Source organism: Berghia stephanieae, chromosome 7 (assembly GCF_034508935.2).
Source record: "Berghia stephanieae isolate SIO BIC M18660-M18661 chromosome 7, UCSD_Bste_1.3, whole genome shotgun sequence".
NCBI classification, from domain to species: domain Eukaryota; kingdom Metazoa; phylum Mollusca; class Gastropoda; order Nudibranchia; family Aeolidiidae; genus Berghia; species Berghia stephanieae.
The window spans coordinates 7,246,609-7,267,940 of NC_088366.1; the positions used below are offsets into that span (position 1 = coordinate 7,246,609).

Sequence of the window (21,332 nt, forward strand, 5' to 3'; positions counted from 1 at the left end):
TGAGCGCTCAAAGAGTTTATATCAATTGTCTTTGTTTTGTTTTGTTTTTTTTTTTACGACGATTGAGACACATTTAGGTCATTTTAGCACCAGTAAAAAGGAAGAAAATGGGAAAGTAAAAAAAAAAATCTAGATTCACAATTAAAAGCATACAAAGTAAAAGTAAGACAAAGGGGAATGGTACAAATAGCTAACAGATGTAGATTCCAAGAACATATTATCATTGTGCATAGTTTGAGATCACCTAAGAGTCTCATCCTGCCACAAGCACAGGTCCCAACTAAGAGAAACACACTCAAATGTTTACGAATCGTTATGAATGTAAAACAAAAGATAATACAACGCATAACAGAGAGATGATTTACAAATCAAAAAAATATCGTCTCCCAATCTCTTAACCATACATTTGACTGTTTCCCTCCCAGCCATGGTATCTGGCCAGGCCAGGCAAAACGAAGTAATTCCATTCCAAGACAAAGGCAGATAGCAGCATGTTGGAAAACAGATATAGGGGAATAGAAGACACTGTAAGTGCCACCCTTCCCACTATGGGAGGTCAGAAAACCCCACCCAGATATTTTGGGGCCTAGAACAAGCAGCAGACAGAAGAAACCTAACAAACCATCATGGGATATGAAAATACCATATCTCGTATATAATATCAATTGGAATGATTTTGGCAAAGTGTGTTGAAGAAAGCATGTTGAACAAAGTGTGCTGAAGTGTGTTGAACAAAGTGTGCTGAAGTGTGTTGAACAAAGTGTGCTGAAGTGTGTTGAACAAAGTGTGCTGAAGTGTGTTGAACAAAGTGTGCTGAAGTGTGTTGAACAAAGTGTGTTGAAGTGTGTTAAAGAACAGGCATGATCATTGATTTGAAACATTATTGTCAAGGTTTATGCTTAGAAATTGACTCAGAAAATAGATTCTCATGGGCGTGTTTGTTTGGCATTCTTTGCTTTTTGGAGCATTGTGGCCCTTACAAGAGATACTTTCAAGTCATTTTAGGGCCAATATAATGAAATGTGAAAAGGTTGCTAATGTGCTCTACAATCTATTTGAGCTCCCCCCCCCCCCCCCCAAAAAAAAAAAGACAAAGGGAACGACATTGAACAGGAGAACAGAAGCAGATGTAGGTGGATAAATGCTTTATATAAATGTTATTGTCATTATTATCAATATTATCATCATTATTACCACCATCATTATCATTTTTTCCAAATTTCTTGTCATGTGCGCATAGCAATCTATCTGATTAGGAAAGGAACTAGGTGCAATAGACTTTTTCACCATTCTCATTTAATTACATACATGGTTTAACATAGAACACGAAAGGCGCAGAAGAGATCACAAACTTTGACTCCTCTGAAAGCAGAATCAATCTGTCATTAAGCGTTGCTCGACTTATTGTGAAAACAATAGTCTGGTTTGAAAAAAAAAATTCTGATATATATTCCTTTACAGAGGGGCCTAAAAATTATCCTCCTCACTTGGATGCCTTAACCCTCCCCTTACCACCCAAAGGAAAATCGTCACATTCGTTACGACGCAGCCAACATTTTTCTCATTCTAATTTCTTTTGTACATCATAATATTGAACAAAAATGTTTGCTATAGTTAAAGTATAGCCTATTAACACTGTGTTGAAGAGCTGGTTTAGCTTTTAAAAAATATATGTATAGCAAGAACTAACAGCTTTTGTGTTTGAGTAAAATAAATTTATTTTTGGATAGGTTGGGTGTGAAGTTTTGGGGAAAATCCAGAAAATGGCCGGTACGGAGAGAGTTTAAGAGGGAGAGAGGGGGTCCCGATGGCTCAGAGGGTAGAGCACTAGCCTAACAAAAAGCCAAAGACTGGCATCAGTCCTAGCTTCATTCTGGGTTTTTCCAAGGTCAGCATTCCACCCAGTAGTCATTGGATTGTTTGTTTGTTTTTAAGGGTTTTACGGCGCTTGCAACACATTTAGGTTATATCAGCGCCAGTAAAAAGGAAGAAAATGGGATAGTAAAAAGTTCTAGAATTACAATTAAAGCATCCAAGAAAAAGTAAGACAAAGGGGAATTGGTTCAAATAGGAAATAGATATAGATTCCAAGAGTACACCGTCAAAGTACTTAGTTTGAGATCACCTAAAGTCTCATCCAGACACAAGCACAGGTCCAAGAGGAATACACTCAATGTTTACCAATCATATAATATATATGTAAACTAAACATAATACAATGCATAACCGAGAGATGATTTACAAGGAAAAAAATATCATCTCCCAAAACTATAACTATACATTTGACTGTTTCCCTCCCAGCCAAGAACTCGGCAAGGATCAGGACAAAACTAAGTAATCTCATTCCAAGACAATGACAGGAAACAATTGGAAAACGGGTATGGGGGGATAGATGACACAGAATGTACCTCCCTGTCCACTATGGGAGGTCAGGATCCCCACCCAGCAGCCATTGGATTCTTGGAGTTGTTAGATGTGAAAACAAACACACATACACACACATTGCAATAGACTGGAATTCTATCTGAAGGGTAGCAAGCAATTGTCAATGTCTGTTTCACGCTCTCTGAACTCTGAGCCACGTGGCTGTGAAGAACAACATTCTTTTCTGAGGAATTAACAGAAAATTTTTAATTGTCTACAATCTACACCAAAAAAAAAAAAAATAATGAAAGAAAAAAAAAATCAATTTCTATTTTGTATCCACCGCTATCATAATTGACAGTAAAAAACAAAATCTGAAAACATAAAGAGTAGTTATTAACTCACTCAACCCTAACACCGACTATATCCGTGGTTTACCCGGGTTGCTTTTACCCCATGCCTATTTAATTTATTACATTCTTTTTTAGACAAATTATAGGCATAGTATCAAAGCTAATGTTTTTAGTTTTTACATGTTAGTGGTAGTTGAATAAAACTGTCTATGTACATGCTCATTTTTAATACATTTTTTTCCAATTTTGAAAAATAGCAAAAATCTCTAGGATTGAGTGAGTTAAGAGCCATCCATACCACCCATGTTGCCTGGGAATAATCCCAGTGTTGTTGTGGTCCATGTCTGCTTTTGTTAAGTTTCTAGGGAATTACGGCACGTGCAACAATTCTAGGTCATTTCAGTGCCAGATAGAGGAGAAAAAAAAACATAATAAAAAAAAAAAAAAAAGAAAAAAAGAAAAGAAAAGAGATCTGCAGTTAAAAGCACCCAAGAAAAAAAGTAAGACAAATGGAATTAGTTTCTGTTTGTTTGTTGCTTTAGGTCTCTTCCAACACAATTGAGGTTATATGAGAGACCGCTGAAACAGAAAAACAAGCAATCTAACAAAAATAGTACAAATGTAAATCAAAATCATAACCTAAAGATATCATAAGCTAAATTATAAGTAACCAAGAACAAACAGGCAGAAGATTTACAGAAAAAAAAAAAATCCCCCGTCAAAAATGCAATCACAAACCAAAGAAGCAGGATAGGCTAGTAAAGAGAAGAAGAAACGACATCACTATCGGATCGTACACCCATGCGAACATCATAGGTATATGATTCAAGGGTGATGCTCCCATCCAACCACCCGCTGGAATTAGTTTAAATATGGAAGAGAAGAAAAGTTTAAGAGAATATCAGTGAGTCTAGTTTGAGACCACCGTAAAGCTCCACCTATAAACAAGCTCAAGACTCCTGCTAAGAGGGATACGCTCAAATTCTTACGAAATATATCGAAAATTAAAATAGCATAATAGCAAATAACAGAGAGAAAAAATAAATATATATATCGCCTCTCAAAATACAAAAAGGAAGTATCTAAACAGCTAAATAGTTGACTATTTCCCTCTCTGCTGTGAATCTCAGCAAGAGCTGGGGCAAAATAAAGTAATCTCATTCAAGGACAAGGACAAAGGGCAAAGTGGAATGGGGGGGGGGGGGGGGGGGGGGATAGAAGACACAGTAACAGTGACCTCCCTGACATGCCATGGGAGGTCAAAAGACTCATGCATTCCCAGCGGGGATGTACGTTACCCTTTTAATAAGACTCTGTCCATATTGCAAGGACAACAGCAACAATTGATTTGCAAGAAATCGACTAGAATGGAGAAATGATGGTGTTGTGGGCGGCTGTCTCTTTGACCATGGGCTCCGCTCTGATGGCGTCGCTGATTGTCCCTCTGTCAACCATGTCCAAGATGGCCTTGTCTTCCGTTGCCAGTTTGTCCAGAATGCTCTTCGGGGCCTGTGTGTGTGTGTGTGACAAGATCAGAATTCATACTATTTATAAACAAAATACTACTGAATTACCAGTATCAATTTAGATGAGATGACTTAAGAAGTGCATTTATATGGTTCATCACCACCTTATCAAATGCACTTCTAAAAATACAACATTATGTCATTCACATTAAAATACCATTAATGTATAAGTAGTCCAGAACCATCAGGCCCATGGGGCTGGACCTTATTCTAGTTTCTATAGCGTGTAACGGACAATAGCAATCGCTTGCTATCCTTCGGATAAGAAACTCACTAGTTTATCGCAAAGTACTTTCCACCAGCAGGGGTGAGAATGACTGGTCACTAAAAAGGAGGAAATTTTACAGCGCTAAGATCAAGAAGCATCCATGCAAAAAAATAACCTATAAATTTAAATTTCATTCAAATTTATTTGTGATGCAATCCAAAATGTGTCTCGCAGCAATTTCTGACACCACTCAGAGGAATTTCAAAAACTGAAAGTGTTATTATAACATGGTGGTTGTAGTAATGGAAGTCGTAGGTATGATGATGTGGCAGCGGTTGTAGTAGTTGTGGTAAGGATGATGATGTGGTGATGGTTGCAGTAGTAGTGGTAGTCACCACATCTCCCTTATTCACAGATTCACTAATGCCAACTTCCCATTGTTTCAAGTTGACCATGGACGCCAACTTAAAATTTGGCTCACGTAAATTTCAGAAACAATTCCAAATAATTTCAATGCTTAAACAAGAATTTCTGCAAACTAAATATAATCTATTAAGATCTGTTATCATCCTAATACCCCTTGTTTCAAATCAAGTAAAGTTCCAAAACCAATTTCATTATGACGTATAAAATATAAAAATGAATGGTAGGGGTGGTGGTAATAATGATCTGATGGTGGCTGTTGTGCTGGTGGCAGTAATGATAATGATGATGTGGTTGTGGTGGTTGCAAAAGTGGTGGTGGTGATATTGTTGTGTTGGAGGAGGTTGTAGTAGTGGTGGTAAGGATGTGGTAGTGATTGTTGTTTTAATGGTGATAGTGTTTTGATGTTGTCGACGTGGTGGTGGTAATGATGGTGATGATGATGATGATGATGATGCAGTGGAGGTGGTAGTAGTAGTAGTGGAGGTGGTGCTTCATGAAATGATGGTGTGGCGATGGTGGTGGTTGTAGTAGTAGTAGTGGCAGTGATGATGATGATGATGATATGATGATGATGATGATGATGATGATGAGGTGGTGGTGGTGATAAGGTGTGTACTTGGAGATGAAAAGAGAGATTGATGGCTGATGTGAAAAGGATATGATCCACTTAATAGATTTAGGTTTGTCTGACAGAGGACAGATAGTGTGTGTTGTTGTGTGTAGTGGAGTGGAGAGAGAGAGGAGAGAGAGAGAGAGAGAGAGAGAGAGAGAGAGAGAGAGAGAGAGAGAGAGAGAGAGAGACACACACACACACACAGGAGGAGTAGAGAGAGAGAGAGAGAGAGAGAGAGAGAGAGAGAGAGAGAGAGTAGAGAGGAGAGGAGAGAGAGAGAAAAAGAGAGAGAGACTGCTCAAATTGATATAGTGATAGGTACAGAAAAATTAGGTTAAATATTGAGTGAACTTTATTGTTATGTGTGTTGTGTTTTATTTGTTAATCGTAAATATTAATTAACGTATGTTTCATGTTGGCAATTGCAGGAAATTAACATTTTAATTGATTCATATATATGTGTGTGTGTGTGTGTGTGTGTGTGTGTGTGTGTTTTGTGTGTGTGTATCACTGTTAAGTACAGGAAGATGAAAATGAAAACATATTGAGGCTTAGAACTGGGTGCTCTTGTGATTGTGTGTGCGTATGTGTGTGTGTGTGTGAGGGAGAGAGAGAGAGAGAGAGAGAGAGAGTGAGAGAGAGAGAGAGAGAAGAGAGAGAGAAGAGAGAGAGAGAGAGAGAGAGAGAGAGAAGAAGAGGAGAGAGAGAGAGAGCTCTCAAAGTAAATCTAGCGATGAGTACAGAACGATGAAAGTAAAAATTAATGAGGCTAAAGAACTGAGTGAACTTCATTGATTTGTATGTGAACGTCCATATGTGCATATAACAACACACAAAGAGAGAGAGAGAGTAGGGAGAGAGAGAGAGAAGAGAGAGAGAGAGAGAAGAGAGAGAAGAGAGAGAGAGATAGAGAGAGAGAGATAGAGAGAGAGATAGAGAGAGAGAGAGAGAGAGAAGAGAGAGGATAGAGAGAGAGAGAGTGAGAGAGAGAGAGAGTGAGAGAGAGAGAGAGAGAGAGAGAGAGAGAGAGGAGAGAGAGAAGAGAGAGAAGAGAGGGGGACCACTCTGATTATTGGTTTAATTGGTAATTAGAGATAAGTTGTAATGAATTCAATTGAATTTAGAACAAACAAACAAACACACAAAAAAAAAGGAGTACAAAGCTAAATGGTACAAAAATATTGACACCCATTTGCTCCATCCCCTTCCCTGTCGATCATCTTTTCATCCAAGGCCGTCATGGGTATTGTACCACTATTCACATTTGGCACCAGTGTGTCTAGACTAATGTCATGGGCATGGGAATGTCATCAAAAATCATGCAGCTGAGCAGAGGTGTCAAAAAATGACACAAGACATATTGGTGACTTTTCAGCTAAACTACCTCATAGCCGAAAATGTTTGACACCGCAAAAACAACTGAAAATTTCAGAAAAATCCTAAATCCCGGAATTCCGTGGAAGATTATCATCACTGAGGGATGATGATGTGGTGGTAGTTGTAGTAGTAGTGGTTGTAGCTGTAGTGGTGGTGATGGTAGGGATGATGATATGGTGGTGGTTGTAGGTAGCGGTAGTGGTGGTAGGGATGATGATGTGGTGGTAGGTTGTCGTAGGGATGGTGGTGGTGGTAGGGATGATGATGCGGGTGGTTGTAGTATCAATGGTGATAGGAATGAAAATGTGGTGGTAGTTGTAGTAGTGATGGTGGTGGTGGTAGAGATGATGATGTGGTGGTGGTTGTTGTAGTAACAGTGATAGGGATGTTGATGTAGTGGTTGTGGTGAGTCTTTTTAAAAGGCGGAATTGTGATGGTGATGGGCGGAGATAAAACACCGTTTAGGCGGAAGATTCTCAGCCCTGCACCATATCTAACAGATCCAGTTTCCCAATCACTTCTGGGTTGACAGGGGGGGGGGGGTAAGGTGTCAGAAAAGAATCCCGACTGTGAAGCGAGTGTTCTACCAACTGAGCTGTCGGGACCCCCTCCATTAACTTAATAAGTCTCAAACTAAATGAATAAAAATGATTTCATAGCTGCCAACTTTTCAAAAATAAAATAAAGAACGCCCATTTGGCCTGGGATGATGGACGACCTAAAAATAGAGTATACTTATTTCTCTTGAACCTAAACCATTATAAAAGCTTGCTTGAAAAAAAAAAAAAAATAGAATCATATCAAGATGTTTTTTTTAAAGGGATTGAATTTATATTTCATAAAGTAATAAAGGGAAATAATCACTCTAATGTTTAATCTATATAAGCAATTGATTTTCTGATTGAAAACCTTCCAATCAAAGATGTTGATTTAATTTAATTTTTAATTAATACAATATTTGTAACAAAAAGTGAAAAGTATCAATACTGTCTGAGAACACTAAGATTTTTAAAAAGGAACGAGATACTTACAAATACAGTGCTCTCAAAGCCCCAATCTAACCTGGGATCTGAGAACTTCTACAAGCTCCCAACAGGGTTCAGGACAGAGTCCAAAATGGGGGTTCAACAGAGTGAATCCCCCAAAGAATGTTGAAAATAACGCTTTGAGAGGGCCAAAATTTATGTGACCCGAGAGTATGGTACGAGAAATGATGCCCAGCATGGCCCAGCGGAACGGTCTTTGCTTCGTACCCTAAAGATACCGGGTTCAATCACCTGCCGCTGCGTTGTGTGGACTTGAGCAAGTCACCTCGCCCTAACTCAATTTGCGACGCGGCACTGAGGCTGACGCCTGGGTTATTCCTCCAGTCTTCCCTTGGAATAGACCCCTAAGAAAAATTTCCCCTATGGGATGAATAAAGGGAATTTTATTATCACTATTTCATTTGATATCTAATATTTACGTAAAGTTGGGAGCACACACTGACTCCCCCATTTAAACAATATACAGACCTGTGCCCCGTCCAAGTCATCCATATCATCCAGACCATCTTCGCGCTTGATTCTCCCGACAGCCCAGACCTCAATGGTGTCCACCTTGAACTCCTGCCCCGACGACAGAGGGGGACTGCCGTAGGTAGAACATCCCTTGGACCCAGCCTTGCTGTGGCCGACATCAAAAGAGTGGTCAATCCACAGACCAAAATACTCCAGCTGACCTCCCATCCCCTGAGGAGTTGTATTTTGGTTAGAAATATTACAGTCCATCAAATAAGGTTTACAAAACAAAAAAAAAAAAAAAAAAACAAAAAAAAAAAAAATTGTTTACTGTTTATAACAATGAGTGAAAAAAAAAATGAAATAGAAAGTAAATTTTTAAAATGAATATAACAGCTTAAAAATAAAAAATAACAAAATACCAAACCAAACACGGAACATTTCAGGATCAAAACCCTTCTTCAGTCCACAACACAAACAATAAAAACATTAAATATTACTTTAAAACATACAGATAAACAGCAGAGAAATATTCTTCATGTCGTTTCTGTGAGTAATAAGATCTTGGAATACAAACAAAAAAAAAGCGTTCACTTGGTTACTGCCTTACATGCGTTATATTAAGCATTGCTGTTGGCTTGAGACTCCTTGCAAATCGCTTTGAGCACATTTAGTAAATATTGCACTGGAGATAGTATGCGCTTGGCTAAGAAGCTCATAACATTGCCATCCGGAAGTATAACGGACCAACACACAAAACTGTGTATCCATGAACGTTTATAGTCGGGTTAATACAGTTCAGTGAGCATTACTCATAAACGCGGATGGCAAAAAACAATAACAAAGACCTGAGTGACGTCATCTTCGAACTATCTATAGAAAGAAAAAAGAAAAGCTCAATTAAATTTTAAAAACTGTTCAAACTTTGCTTCTCACCACGCCATTGGGCAGGGTCTGCATGTGGTGATTCATGTACATGAAATTCTGGTTGTAACCCGTGGCTGGATAAACACTGTAACGCGGATTGGCTTGGAACAGGAAGCACGATTCATCTCCTGTGGAGGAAATTGTTTTAATAAACTGATAAAGAGTCATAATCCAACATTCATAGATTGTGTTATTTAAAGAAAATAAATAAACAACAACAACAAATTTTTTTTAATTAACCAATTGCAATTATTTTTCCAAAAACTAGAGGTGCCTAAATTAGTCAATAAAATGGAGAGAAAGATAAAGGGAGTATGTGACTCATATATAAGGGAACAGCACAAAACAAACGACGTTTTGGCATTTGGCATTTTTCAAGTAATATATATTAGATTGTCATAATAGTTGAAACACACACACATATATCTTTACCTATAATGTTTCAACTATTAAGACAATCTTATATATATATACAAATCAAACGATGTTTCGGCCTTTGGCCTTTTTCAAGTAACCACGAAATATATATATATATATATATATATTATTTCGTGGTTACTTGAAAAAGGCCAAAGGCCGAAACATCGTTTGATTTGTGTTGTTCCCTTATTTATGAGTCACATTTACTCCCTTTATCTTTTCAATTACGTTTCCAAAGGCATAATATAGGAGGGTATGCTTTCGGCTAGGAAATTTTAAAACAAAACAAAAAAAAAAGTGATGTATTCAAAAAGAAAGATAGAAAATCACTACGATGCTGCTGATGAAGATGGTGGTGATAATAATGATAAAATCATGATGACAACAATAACTTTTGGATAAAAAGCAGATTGTATGTATAAAGCACTTACCCAGAGGAAACATCAAGTTCACACTAGTTGCTTTACAAGATTCTTTCTATTTTTTTTTTTTTTGTTTTAATTACCAGAGGGCGGTACAGAGAATATTTGAGGTGACTTTCAACACCTACAAAGTGACACCCAGAATTCAAATGAGTTTATGCTCTAAAACAATCCAACCGACACCTTAGAATCACCAAAGTAGGAAACAAAATTGAAAACCAGCTTAAAAAAAGAATAAAATACCAAACACGGAGCAATTCAGACTCAAAACCCTTTTCAGCAAACAACACACAACACCCCCCCCCCCCCCCCCCAGAAAACAATGAAGACATAAACAAATTACTAAAAAGAACGATCGACAGCAATTTTTGGTATGCGGGATTGAAACACGATATCGCTCGATCCCACATGAGTCAACAGACAGACTCAAACCACATGAGGGAAATGGATTTATCCACCTTGCCACATTTACCCTATAAAGAGATGCCAAATCAGGAGACAAAAATTGACTGAACTTTTAATTTTAAACAAACACATGGACGGACCCCTTTCTGAGTGTTGAACTCCAGTAAAAAGACATTATATTGTATTTTTATCTTATTGTGTAAATTATTACACGTCTGTACAAAAAATTTCTCTTTTGGGATGCAATAAAGTATTATTATTATTATTATTACTATTATTATTATTACTATTATTATTATTATTATTATTATTATTATTATTATTATTATTATTATTATTATTAGTATTATTATTATTATTATTATTATTATTATTATTATTATTATTATTATTGTTATGTACTTACTATTTTTTTTCCGTTTAGCAGGTAATTGGAAAATATACTGAGGGTTTATAACATACTGAATTCCGTAAATCTATACGGAAAATTGGCAACCCTGCCTACAGTCCCGACCTAGCACCATCAGACTTCTTCTTATTCCCTAAATTGAAAGAGTATCTCAAAGAAAACAGCTTAATATGAAAGTGACAAAGGCATGACGTCTGCTGTCCGATCTTAGTATAGAGAAAAGGGTGCCAGTTTTTGCCGACAAGATGCATCAAATGGTGAAGTGATGGCAGCTCGGTGTTGGTTGTGATGGTGACTAAGTCGAAAAATATAGTAAGCAATCTGTAGCTGAGATTTCAAACTTTCTTTCGATGACTTGTTTAATAAATTATTTCTTAGAAATGAGGGAGTTATTACGAAAATTGAAAAACTTTTCAGCGAATCCTCACAAAGATTGGATCAATGGAATGTAAGATCAGACTATAAGTAAAGAAACATATTCCCCCCCCCCCCCCCCCCCCCCCCCCCATCCTCAAAAAGAACAAAACAAAAAAACTAAAACAAATAATAAATCTTAAAAAATACAATCTATCAGGAAATAATAACAATAACAATAATAATAATAATAACAATAATAATAATAATAATAATAATAATAATAATAATAATAATAATAATAATAATAATAATAAATAACAATAACAATAATAATAATAATAATAATAATAATAATAATAATAATAATAATAATAATAATATTAATAATAATAATAATAATAGTAATAATAATGAAATGACGATCATGATAATAATAATAATAATAATAGGAGGAGGAAGAGGGAAAAGAAGAAGAAGAAGAAGAAGAAGAAGAAGAAGAAGAAGAAGAAGAAGAAGAAGAAGAAGAAGAAGAAGAAGAAGAAGAAGAAGAAGAAGAAGAAGAAGAAGAAGAAGAAGAAGAAGAAGAAGGGGGAGAAGAAGAAGGGGGAGAAGGAGGAGTTGAATAATAATAATAATAATCAGGGGTGAGAATGACTGGTCACTAAAAAGGAGGAAATTTTTCAGCGCTAAGATCAAGAACCATCCATGCAAAAATGGCCTATAAATTTTAATTTCATTCAAATTTATTGTGATGCAATCCAAAATGTGTCCCCCAGCAATTTCTGACATCACTCGGAGGAATTTCAAAAACTGAAAGTGTAACTATAACATGGTGATTGTAGTAATGGTAGTGGTAGGGATAATGATGAGGTGGTGGTTGTAGTAGTTGTGGTAAGGATGATGATGTGGTGATGGTTGTGGTAGTAGTGGTAGTCGCCACATATATCTCCCGTATTCACAGATTCACTAATGCCCACATCCCATTGTTTCAAGTTGACCAGAGACGCCAACTTAAAATTTGGCTCACGTAAATTTCAGAAACAATTCCGAATAATTTCAATGCTTAAACAAGAATTTCTGCAAACAAAATATAATCTATTGAGATCTATAATCATCCCAATACCCCTTGTTTCAAATCAAGTAAAGTTCCAAAACCAATTTATGATGTATAAAATATAAAATGAATGGTAGGGGTGGTGGTAATAATGATATGCTGGTCGCTGTTGTACTGATGGCAGTAATGTATGTGGTTGTGGTGGTTGCAGAAGTGGTGGTGGTGATATTGTTGTGTTGGAGGAGGTTGTAGTAGTGGTGGTAAGGATGTGGTAGTGATTGCTGTTTTAATGGTGATAGTATTGTGATGATGTCGTAGTGGTGGTGGTAATAATGGTGAAGAAGATGATGTGGTGGAAGTGGTTGTAGTAATGGTGGTGCTTCATGAAATGATGGTATGGCGATGGTGGTGGTTGTAGTAGTAGTGGCATCTCATTCCAAGACAAAGACATGTTGGAAAACAGCTATAAGTATAAGGGGATAGAAGACAGTATGTACCCCCTTGCCCACTATGGGAGGTCAGGAACCCCACCCACGTGTGTGTGTATGTGTGTGTGTGAGTGAGAGAGAGAGAGAGAGAGCGGGGGAGAGAGAGAGAGAGAGAGAGAGAGAGAGAGAGAGAGAGAGATTAAAAATGCAATAGTTACCTACAACAGAGAGAAAATCTAGACCCAATTGTCCCTCCCCTTCCCCTTCAACCATCAACTAACTAATCAAAGAACACCACTGGTCTTCTGTGTCAATTGTGATATTTGGTGCCATTCTGTCTGGCTCGACGTCATAAAAACGGGACCGTTACCAAATTTCACGAGACTGAGCACAGGTGTCAAAATACGACATAAAACATAATGGTGATTTTGTGGTTTTGAGGACAATGTTTGACACAGCAAATTCAGAGGAAAATTTCTGAGAAATTCCCAAAATCACGGATAATCATTGTTTATTTATCAAGAAAATTTTGAAAAAGGAGGAATTGTGATGGGGATGGGCGGAGATAAACTACCATTTAGGCGGAAGATTCTCAGCCCTGAATAATAAGAGGAGGAATAAAAAGAAAAGAAAGAAGCACAAAATAAATCCTACACACACTTGAAAGCCTAAAAATACTTTTAGAACAATCTTACCTTGAAATTTTGAATTAATATCCCAACTTTTTGAGGCATATCCACCAAAGACACGACCTCCCTCATCCCTGACTAGAAGTACAGTTGGTCCCTGATTGCGTATATTCTTTAGGAGTTGGGAGAAGCTGTCCCCATGTGAATGATTGCTGAACAACAACCTCCACGGCGTCTGCATGTTCTGGGGAAGGGCGTTATTGACAAAGAGCACTGTGGGGAAGTCCAGGATGGTAGAGAGACGAGACCAGTTGGTGTCTTGAACTTGAGGCAAGCGTGGTGAAAAGATCATTTGGCCCGGCTGACTCTCCTAGAAATGGTAAGAATATTTAAAAATAAAATTCCCTTTATTCATCCCATAGGGGAATTTTTAAACTAGGATCTACCCCAAGGTAAAACTGGAATAACCCAGGTGTCAGCCACAGTGCAGCACCGCAAATTGAGCTAGGGCGAGGTGACTTGCTCAAGGCCACAAAGCACAGCGGCGCGTGATCGAACTCTGTACCTTTCGGGTACGAAGCAAAGACTGTGCCGCTGAGAGACGCTGCCCTATAACATTACATTACAGAATTGTTACAGCTTTGTTTTGTTTGCTTGCTTTTAAGGGTTTTATGGTGCTTGCAATATTTTTAGGTCATTTCAACAAAAGCAATTAACATTAATTAAAATGAATAAAAATTCCCTTCATTTATCCCCAAGGTGGGTGCGAAATGGATTTTAAGGATGGCTAAGTCAATGCACCGTGACTCAGAAGGTCCAGGGTTCGAGTGTTGCTTCATGCACTTTCATTTTTTTTCCTTGGGCAAGACTATAAATCCCCCGATTCACTCACTTTAGACAACTTGGGAGATTCCTGTTGACATCAGACAGCTTGTTTGATAGATTATCTATGTTCCTTCACGGAATGCCTAAATGACAGTGTCTACTGATGCCATGGCACCTATATTGCATTTGCAGATTGTGTTCTAGCGACTAAAGCTGTTTTTAAAAAAAATTGAGCTGTGCAATATCCACTAAACATGCTCAAAGTGCTTTACAGAGGGTCACTGGCCAACAGCAACACTTAACATGTAGGACGTGAAATGACCCTGTTAGGCGATATTACAATTACTTTTTTTCAAGACAGAGACAACCCTGCTAACGGTCATGTACTCATTTTACTCATTGAGTATGGTGAGAGAATGTGAGTGAAGAGCCTTTTCCAAGGACTCAACTATGCACCGAGCGAGGCTCGAATCCAGGACCTTCCGATCCGAAAGCAAGTGTCATACTACAAGACCACATAGCCGCAAAGCTGTTAAGTACTTTTGAACATTAAAGAACATGTAAAATCAAAACTTACATAAAACTGAAAAATGCCAATGAAAGTCTGATCGAGGATTTCTCGGAAAAATGTACATCTGGCCAGCCAGTCTTCAACATGGGGCTCTGTGAACATGAGGTTCGGATCTACCTCGATGGCGCTGCCACTCACGGCCACTGGTTTGGTCACACCCTGACCTGAACAACAGGGAGTCAAATCAAAAGAAATGTCAAATGAATCCCTTATCGGATAAAAAGCTACATACAAAAATTAATTATAACAGCTTCAAAAAAGAATAACCCCCCCCCCCCCAACCAAAAAGCCACAACTTAACACTGAACGTTTTCAGGTTCAAAACCCTTTTCCAGACATTTACTAAACTCATTGTTTTTGTTAGTGACTGAATAAGGGTTTTGAGCTTGAAATGTTCTGTGTTTAGTATTTTGTTAAAAAATTTGTTGTATATAATTTCTCACAGTCCATAGCTCCTAGAAACTTCTCACTCTTCCTTATCTGATACAGTCACTGAGGTTTTTCGGAGTCACCAGATGTTGATATATGTGAGGCTGGCTCGGAAACCCAGGAAGATGCGGTAAACTTCGATTCGAGATATGAGCCAACATTGAAGATAATGTCTTTCCCATAGCAACAAATTTTATTCAGAAAAATAAATTCATAACTTGGGTTATAATAGACACATAAAGAAAATTTAAAGTGGTAAATGATCAGAAAGATTTTCCTCAGTTTTTCACTTTTGCCACCATCAGCACTGATATGTGTGGCTGGCTGAGAAAACCCTGTAAGATGCGCAAATTTCATAAATTGAGTTATATATGCAGTGGTGTAGACCACATCTTTCTAATCATTTACCACTTTAAATTTTCTTTCTATGTCTATTAGAACTCAAGTTATTAATTTTTTTTTCTGAATAAAATTTGTTGCTATGGGAAACACTCATATCTCGAATCAAAGCTTGCCGTATTTTCCTGGGTTTTCTCAGCCAGCCTCACATATCTACAAAGCACTTTCCGAGACATCCCAAGCCAAGAGCACTGAACGTGTAGGATGAAACACAGCCTTGATGCATTTGAGTTATAATAATATTAATATTGAGATGGGGGGGGGGGGGGGGGGGGGGGGGGGGGGGGGGGGGGGGGGGGGGGGAAGTGGCCGAGTGGTTAAGGCATTGCACTGTGACCCGGAAGGTCTCATGTTCAAGCCCCACTTCAGGCACTTTTGTTTTTTTCCTTGGGTAAGATTATAAATCCCCGCTTTGCTCACTTGGACAACATGGGTGATTCCTGTTGACATCAGACATCTTGTTTGATGAATTATCTATATTCCTAGGCGACGATATCTTATGATGTCGTGGCGGAAGGGCATCATTTTTAAAAATATTGAGATGGATGGAGATGTTTACCTAGTCACGTTCTACTCTATAAAATTCCAGCATTATTCTAACCTGATGAAAGCAAGTCTGAGAGTAGAGATACTGCCAGTCTGTCGTAAGAGTCAGGGGCGTCGCTGAACATCCAACTCTGATAAGCCACACAATGTGCTTGAAGCAACTGTCTGTAATGCTGTATGGTTCGGCTAACAAACTGTAGAATATATTGAGATAATTTATATTCACTTTACTAACTTGAGCTTTTTACATAGCACAATATCCACTAAACGTGCACAAAGTGCTTTACAGCACGTAACATATAGAACAAGACATGACGTCTGTTAGGCGATATCATATTTTTTTCCAACATACAATGCTGTTAACGGCCAGATATTCCTTTTACACCTGAGTACGGTGAAAGAATGTGAGTAAAGAGTTTTTTTCAAGGACTCAACTATGCGCCGAGCAAGACTCGAACCAGGACCATCCAATCCCAAAGTGAGTGTCATACCACTAGACCACATATTAGAATCAATAGTTAGTGAAATTCCTATACTATAATGTCAGAACAAACAGAACATCCTCCCTTCCCTTGATAAAATTCTCTTTGTTCTCTATCGAAAAATGTTCTGATTAAGCACCAAAAAAATTTTAAAAAATAAAGGCAAAACATTCTTATGTCTTCAAGTTGAATATGAATTTGAATTTCATAAAAGGCTGAATGAATGTCCAACAAAATATGCTATCTACCATTATTAACACTCAATTGGCTTCATGACAGAAAAGCATTGAAAGGATGCTGCTTGTCATAACAATTAAATGAAAACAAAAACCGAAACTGAAATTAGAACTACACAGTAAGTAATACTGATAATAATTATAATAATAATGAAGCATTTATAAAGCACACAGTTTCACTCAAAGGAGCTCAGGGCGCTGATACTGATAGAAACTTGAGAAGAACGCTGAGACAGGAGAGATAATATCTATATTTTAAAAAATCAGGAGAGAAATGAAAAACACTGGCAATTTTTCCATCTGCACTATAATTACCAGTTATTCCTATTACTATTACTCCTACTACAACTGCTGCTAAAACTACTAATGACTACTGATGCTACATGAACTTACTTTTACTACCACTTGTGCTACTACTACTGATATTACTTCTAATACTATTACTACTATACTACTATTACTACTGCAACTAATATTACTGATTTACCACCACCACAACTTATATTATACTTACAGCAACTAAGTCTGTAGATGACACTTTTGATGGAGAATTTGATGCTAGGAATACAACAATTTTGGCTTTGTCCGGTATGGGGCCATTTAGAATGACTCCAAGATGAGATATGAAATTGTGTTGATGCACCTCGGGAGGACGATGCTGATTGGAATGGTGATGGTGGTGTTGTCGGTGGTGGCCATGGTGGGATTGCGATTCAAGGAAAAGGTAGAAAATCCGACTGCTTGTGTAAGAATCTAAAACATGATTTGTGTAGTGCTGAGGAAGTATTTGAAATAGACAGGATTATTTCTATATTCAAGGCTCACAATCTTACAATGAACAGATTTTCTTTGGTTTTGATTTTGTTTTTAAGGGTTTTACGGTGCTTGCAACGCATTCAGATCATATCAGCATCTGTAAAAAGGAAGAAAATGGGATAGTAAAAAGTTCTAGAATTACAATTAAAGCAAACAAGAAAAAGGTAAGACAGTCAAGGACTGCAGCCAGGGCTGGGACAAAACTAAGTAATCCCATTCCAAGACAAAAATAAAGCAACTCGGAAAACAGATATAAATAAATAAGGGGATAGAAGACAGTGTGACCACCCTGTAGATTTTCTTTCAAATCACAATTTTCACCAGATTATATCAGGAAAACTGGCCGTTTGATCAAGATACCAGCAATAGTGAAGTAGCTCTGGCTTCATTCCATTGCTGTTACTAATCTATGGGTGAAAATGGTACAATGATGGCGAGTTACAGTAAAATTGGCCCCTGCTTATGAAAGGTTAATAAATGGAATCACGATCCGATATATTTGTATTTTTTCTTCTTTTCTAATTCAATGATGAATGTCAATGAAGTCAAAATATCAATCAGATCAAAAATAAGCAAAAAGCAAAATGTATACGCTCCCATCAGAGAACGTCTTTTTGGTTCAAAAAAAATTTGTTGATTGAAAGTGCTGGTTCATAACTGTTGCTTAATGGGCACATCTGTATTTTTGGATTCGCCTGGTCACAGTCACAATCAAGGAACCCTGAATGTGGGCAGTGTAGCCCAGCAGCAAGGTCTTTGCTTCGTACCAGAAAGCCGAAAGAAACAGAGTTCAACCACCCACCAAGCTTCAGCAAGTCATCTCACCCTATCTCACCTTGTGGTACTGCACTACGGTCGACATTTTTTAGGTTATTCCAGTCTTCCCAGACCGAAACTTGAAAAATGGCAATAACTCTACATAAAACATTCTAAATATACATTGATAACTGCCATTAACCAAGCATGCTTGAATGCCCTGAACCTAGCCTGGATGATTACAATACAAGTAATACAAGCTTCACGGCGCTGTACTGTGAACCTGGCCATATCAATCCGGAAAGTCTATAACTCTAGAATTCAATTCAATGAAATGGCTCTGTGAATGGAAGTGTTCTATATAAATAAGTGATGTAAACTAAGGGAAAATAGGAATGCATGATATAAAGAAAATGTTAATGGTTAGAAATAATTTGGATGAAGTGCGTGAACATTGAGAGGATCAACACTGTCAACAATAACAAAGAGTTGTAAGTTGTTCCAGGAGTAGGAGGCCCAGGAGTCAGGAGGAAGACCGTCAACTCTAACGCACTGTGATGAACTGACGAGAGAGACAATAAGGGATACCCTACTGGCAGAATAACAATAAGCTCGTTGCTTACTTGGAATTGTTCTTTGGTAAAACTCTTCTGTCCATGAGCAATCTCGTTGAACACCGTCTTTGCTCGGAGTCTGTCTTCATCACTCTGCCAGAAGTCGTGTTCTGACGACGATCCCTTGCCCTTACTTTCAGAGCCGCCCATAATTCTTATAATGACTGACAACGGGTTATCCGATTGTCACTTTTGTACCCCTCTAGTTGAATATCAGTTTAAACAGTTTCATGAGTAAATAACTGACATCATGATGAAAATAAATGACATTGTTGACACTGACACAATGACAGTCCAACGTGAATTACGAGAGGACCTTGACCTTTCTAGCTTCTTGATTTCTTTTGTTATTCACAGTCATGCCCCTTGGTATTCTGCTCTTCAGTTTTTTACCCAATGAAAAGAAAAGAAGGTGCACTACACTTCCAACGATATTTCATCAAAACAAGGTGGCCGACTGACATAATTATATGGCTGCAATATAGCAACAGGTGCTCGTTCCTCAAGAGGGCACAAACTGCACCTGCGCTCTCTACTGCCTATATAATATACTTCGTTTTTTGGGTATAAAAATGTGTTAATTAAGGGAATAGCTATTATTAATCCTTTAAAAAGTTACAATTAATATCAAAATGATTTTGAAAATATACAAACAGGCTTACATCTGATATTTGAAAGGAAAGAAAACGTCAATAAGTTGTTTTAACGGTGTACACAGCATGCGTTTTTTTTCATGCAATAACTAAGCATTTATAAAGAGATTATAGGTAGACATAAATATGAGAAAAGATCCATTTAACGGAGTAGCTTAACACACACGCACACACACACGCACACACACACATGTATATATATATATATATATATATATATATATATATATATATATATATATATATATATATATATATATATATATATGAAAGGGTTTGAAATTGATTTAATTTTTGATAGATAAAAACTCCCATAGTGGGCGGGGAGGTGCTTGCTGTGTCTTCTATCCCCCTGTATATGTTTTCCAATTGCTTTCTGATTTGTCTTGGAATGAGATTACTTGGTTTTGTCCTGGCCCTGGCCGGAGTACTGGCTGGGAGGGAAACAGTCAAATGCATAGTTCTTGTTTTGGGAGATGATATTTTTTTCCCTTGTAAATCACCTCTCTGTTATGTATTATTATATTTGTTATTGTTAATGTATAATGTAAGCATTTGAGTGTATTCCTGTTTGTTGGATTCTTATGCTTGTGTCCGGATGAGACATAGGTGATCTCAAACTAAGTACATTGGTGGTATGCTCTTGGAATCTACATCTGATCCCTATTTGTTCCCATTCCCCTTTGTCTTACTTTCTCTTGGCTGCTTTAATTGTAATTCTAGAACTTTTTACTATCCCATTTTCTTCCTTTTTACTGGCGCTGATATAACCTAAATGTGTTGCAAGCGCCGTAAAACCCTTAAAAACAAAACAAAATAGATAAATATTGATATAAATAGATAGATAGATATAGAGAGAATGAGAGATAGATAAGATAGATAGATAGATAGAGAGAGAGAGAGAGAGCGAGAGAGAGAGAGAGCGAGAGAGAGAGAGAGAGAGAGAGAGAGAGAGAGAGAAGATAGATTAGATAGATTAAATATATAGACAACATATATAAACAGACAACAAATCCCAACGATATCCTTGACATTGTAACTGACCACTTCCAGCAGAAATTTCACAAACAAGTCTCACAAATATCGCCCTTCTCAGGAAACCCTAGAGACCTAAACAACCGCATCACAACAACTGAAGTTAGAAATAGCATAAAGTGCCTAAACAATAACAGATCCCCAGGCGAAGATGAAATTCCCGCTGAATTGCTGAAATGCGGTACACTCTCCCTGGATCTGAGCATTGCAAACATAATGAACAAAACATTCTCAACACACAAAGACTGGGACATAAACAGCGGTGTCCTAATTACAATACAAAAACCAGGAAAAACGAAAGGACCCGTAAACAACCTGCGCCCAATAACATTACTGAATACCATAAGAAAAACACTGTCAACTATTGTCCTCAACAGAATTAGACCGAAAATAGAAAAATACCTATCACATAGCCAAAGCGGGTTTCGCCAAGACCGAAGCACATCGGACGTTGTATGGACACATAAATGGTTGGCAGCAAAGGCACTCAAAGAAAACATATCCATAACAATAACCGGAATCGATATGTCCGCAGCCTTTGATACGATCGACA

General features: G+C 37.6%; 1 protein-coding gene across 1 annotated transcript; it reads right to left on the reverse strand.

Annotated features, from left to right (window-relative positions):
- Positions 1–1,570: 1,570 nt before the first annotated feature.
- Positions 1,571–19,444, reverse strand: LOC144976435 (MTOR-associated protein MEAK7-like). Its single transcript, XM_078920725.1, has 8 exons — positions 19,101–19,444; positions 17,420–17,680; positions 16,243–16,381; positions 14,820–14,977; positions 13,484–13,787; positions 9,303–9,421; positions 8,382–8,597; positions 1,571–4,226 (listed from the first exon to the last, which is right to left on the reverse strand). Exons 1-8 carry the CDS (start codon positions 19,239–19,241, stop codon positions 4,080–4,082), a joined length of 1,485 nt encoding a protein of 494 aa, XP_078776851.1. The 5' UTR covers positions 19,242–19,444; the 3' UTR covers positions 1,571–4,079.
- Between the last annotated feature and the right edge of the window lie 1,888 nt (positions 19,445–21,332).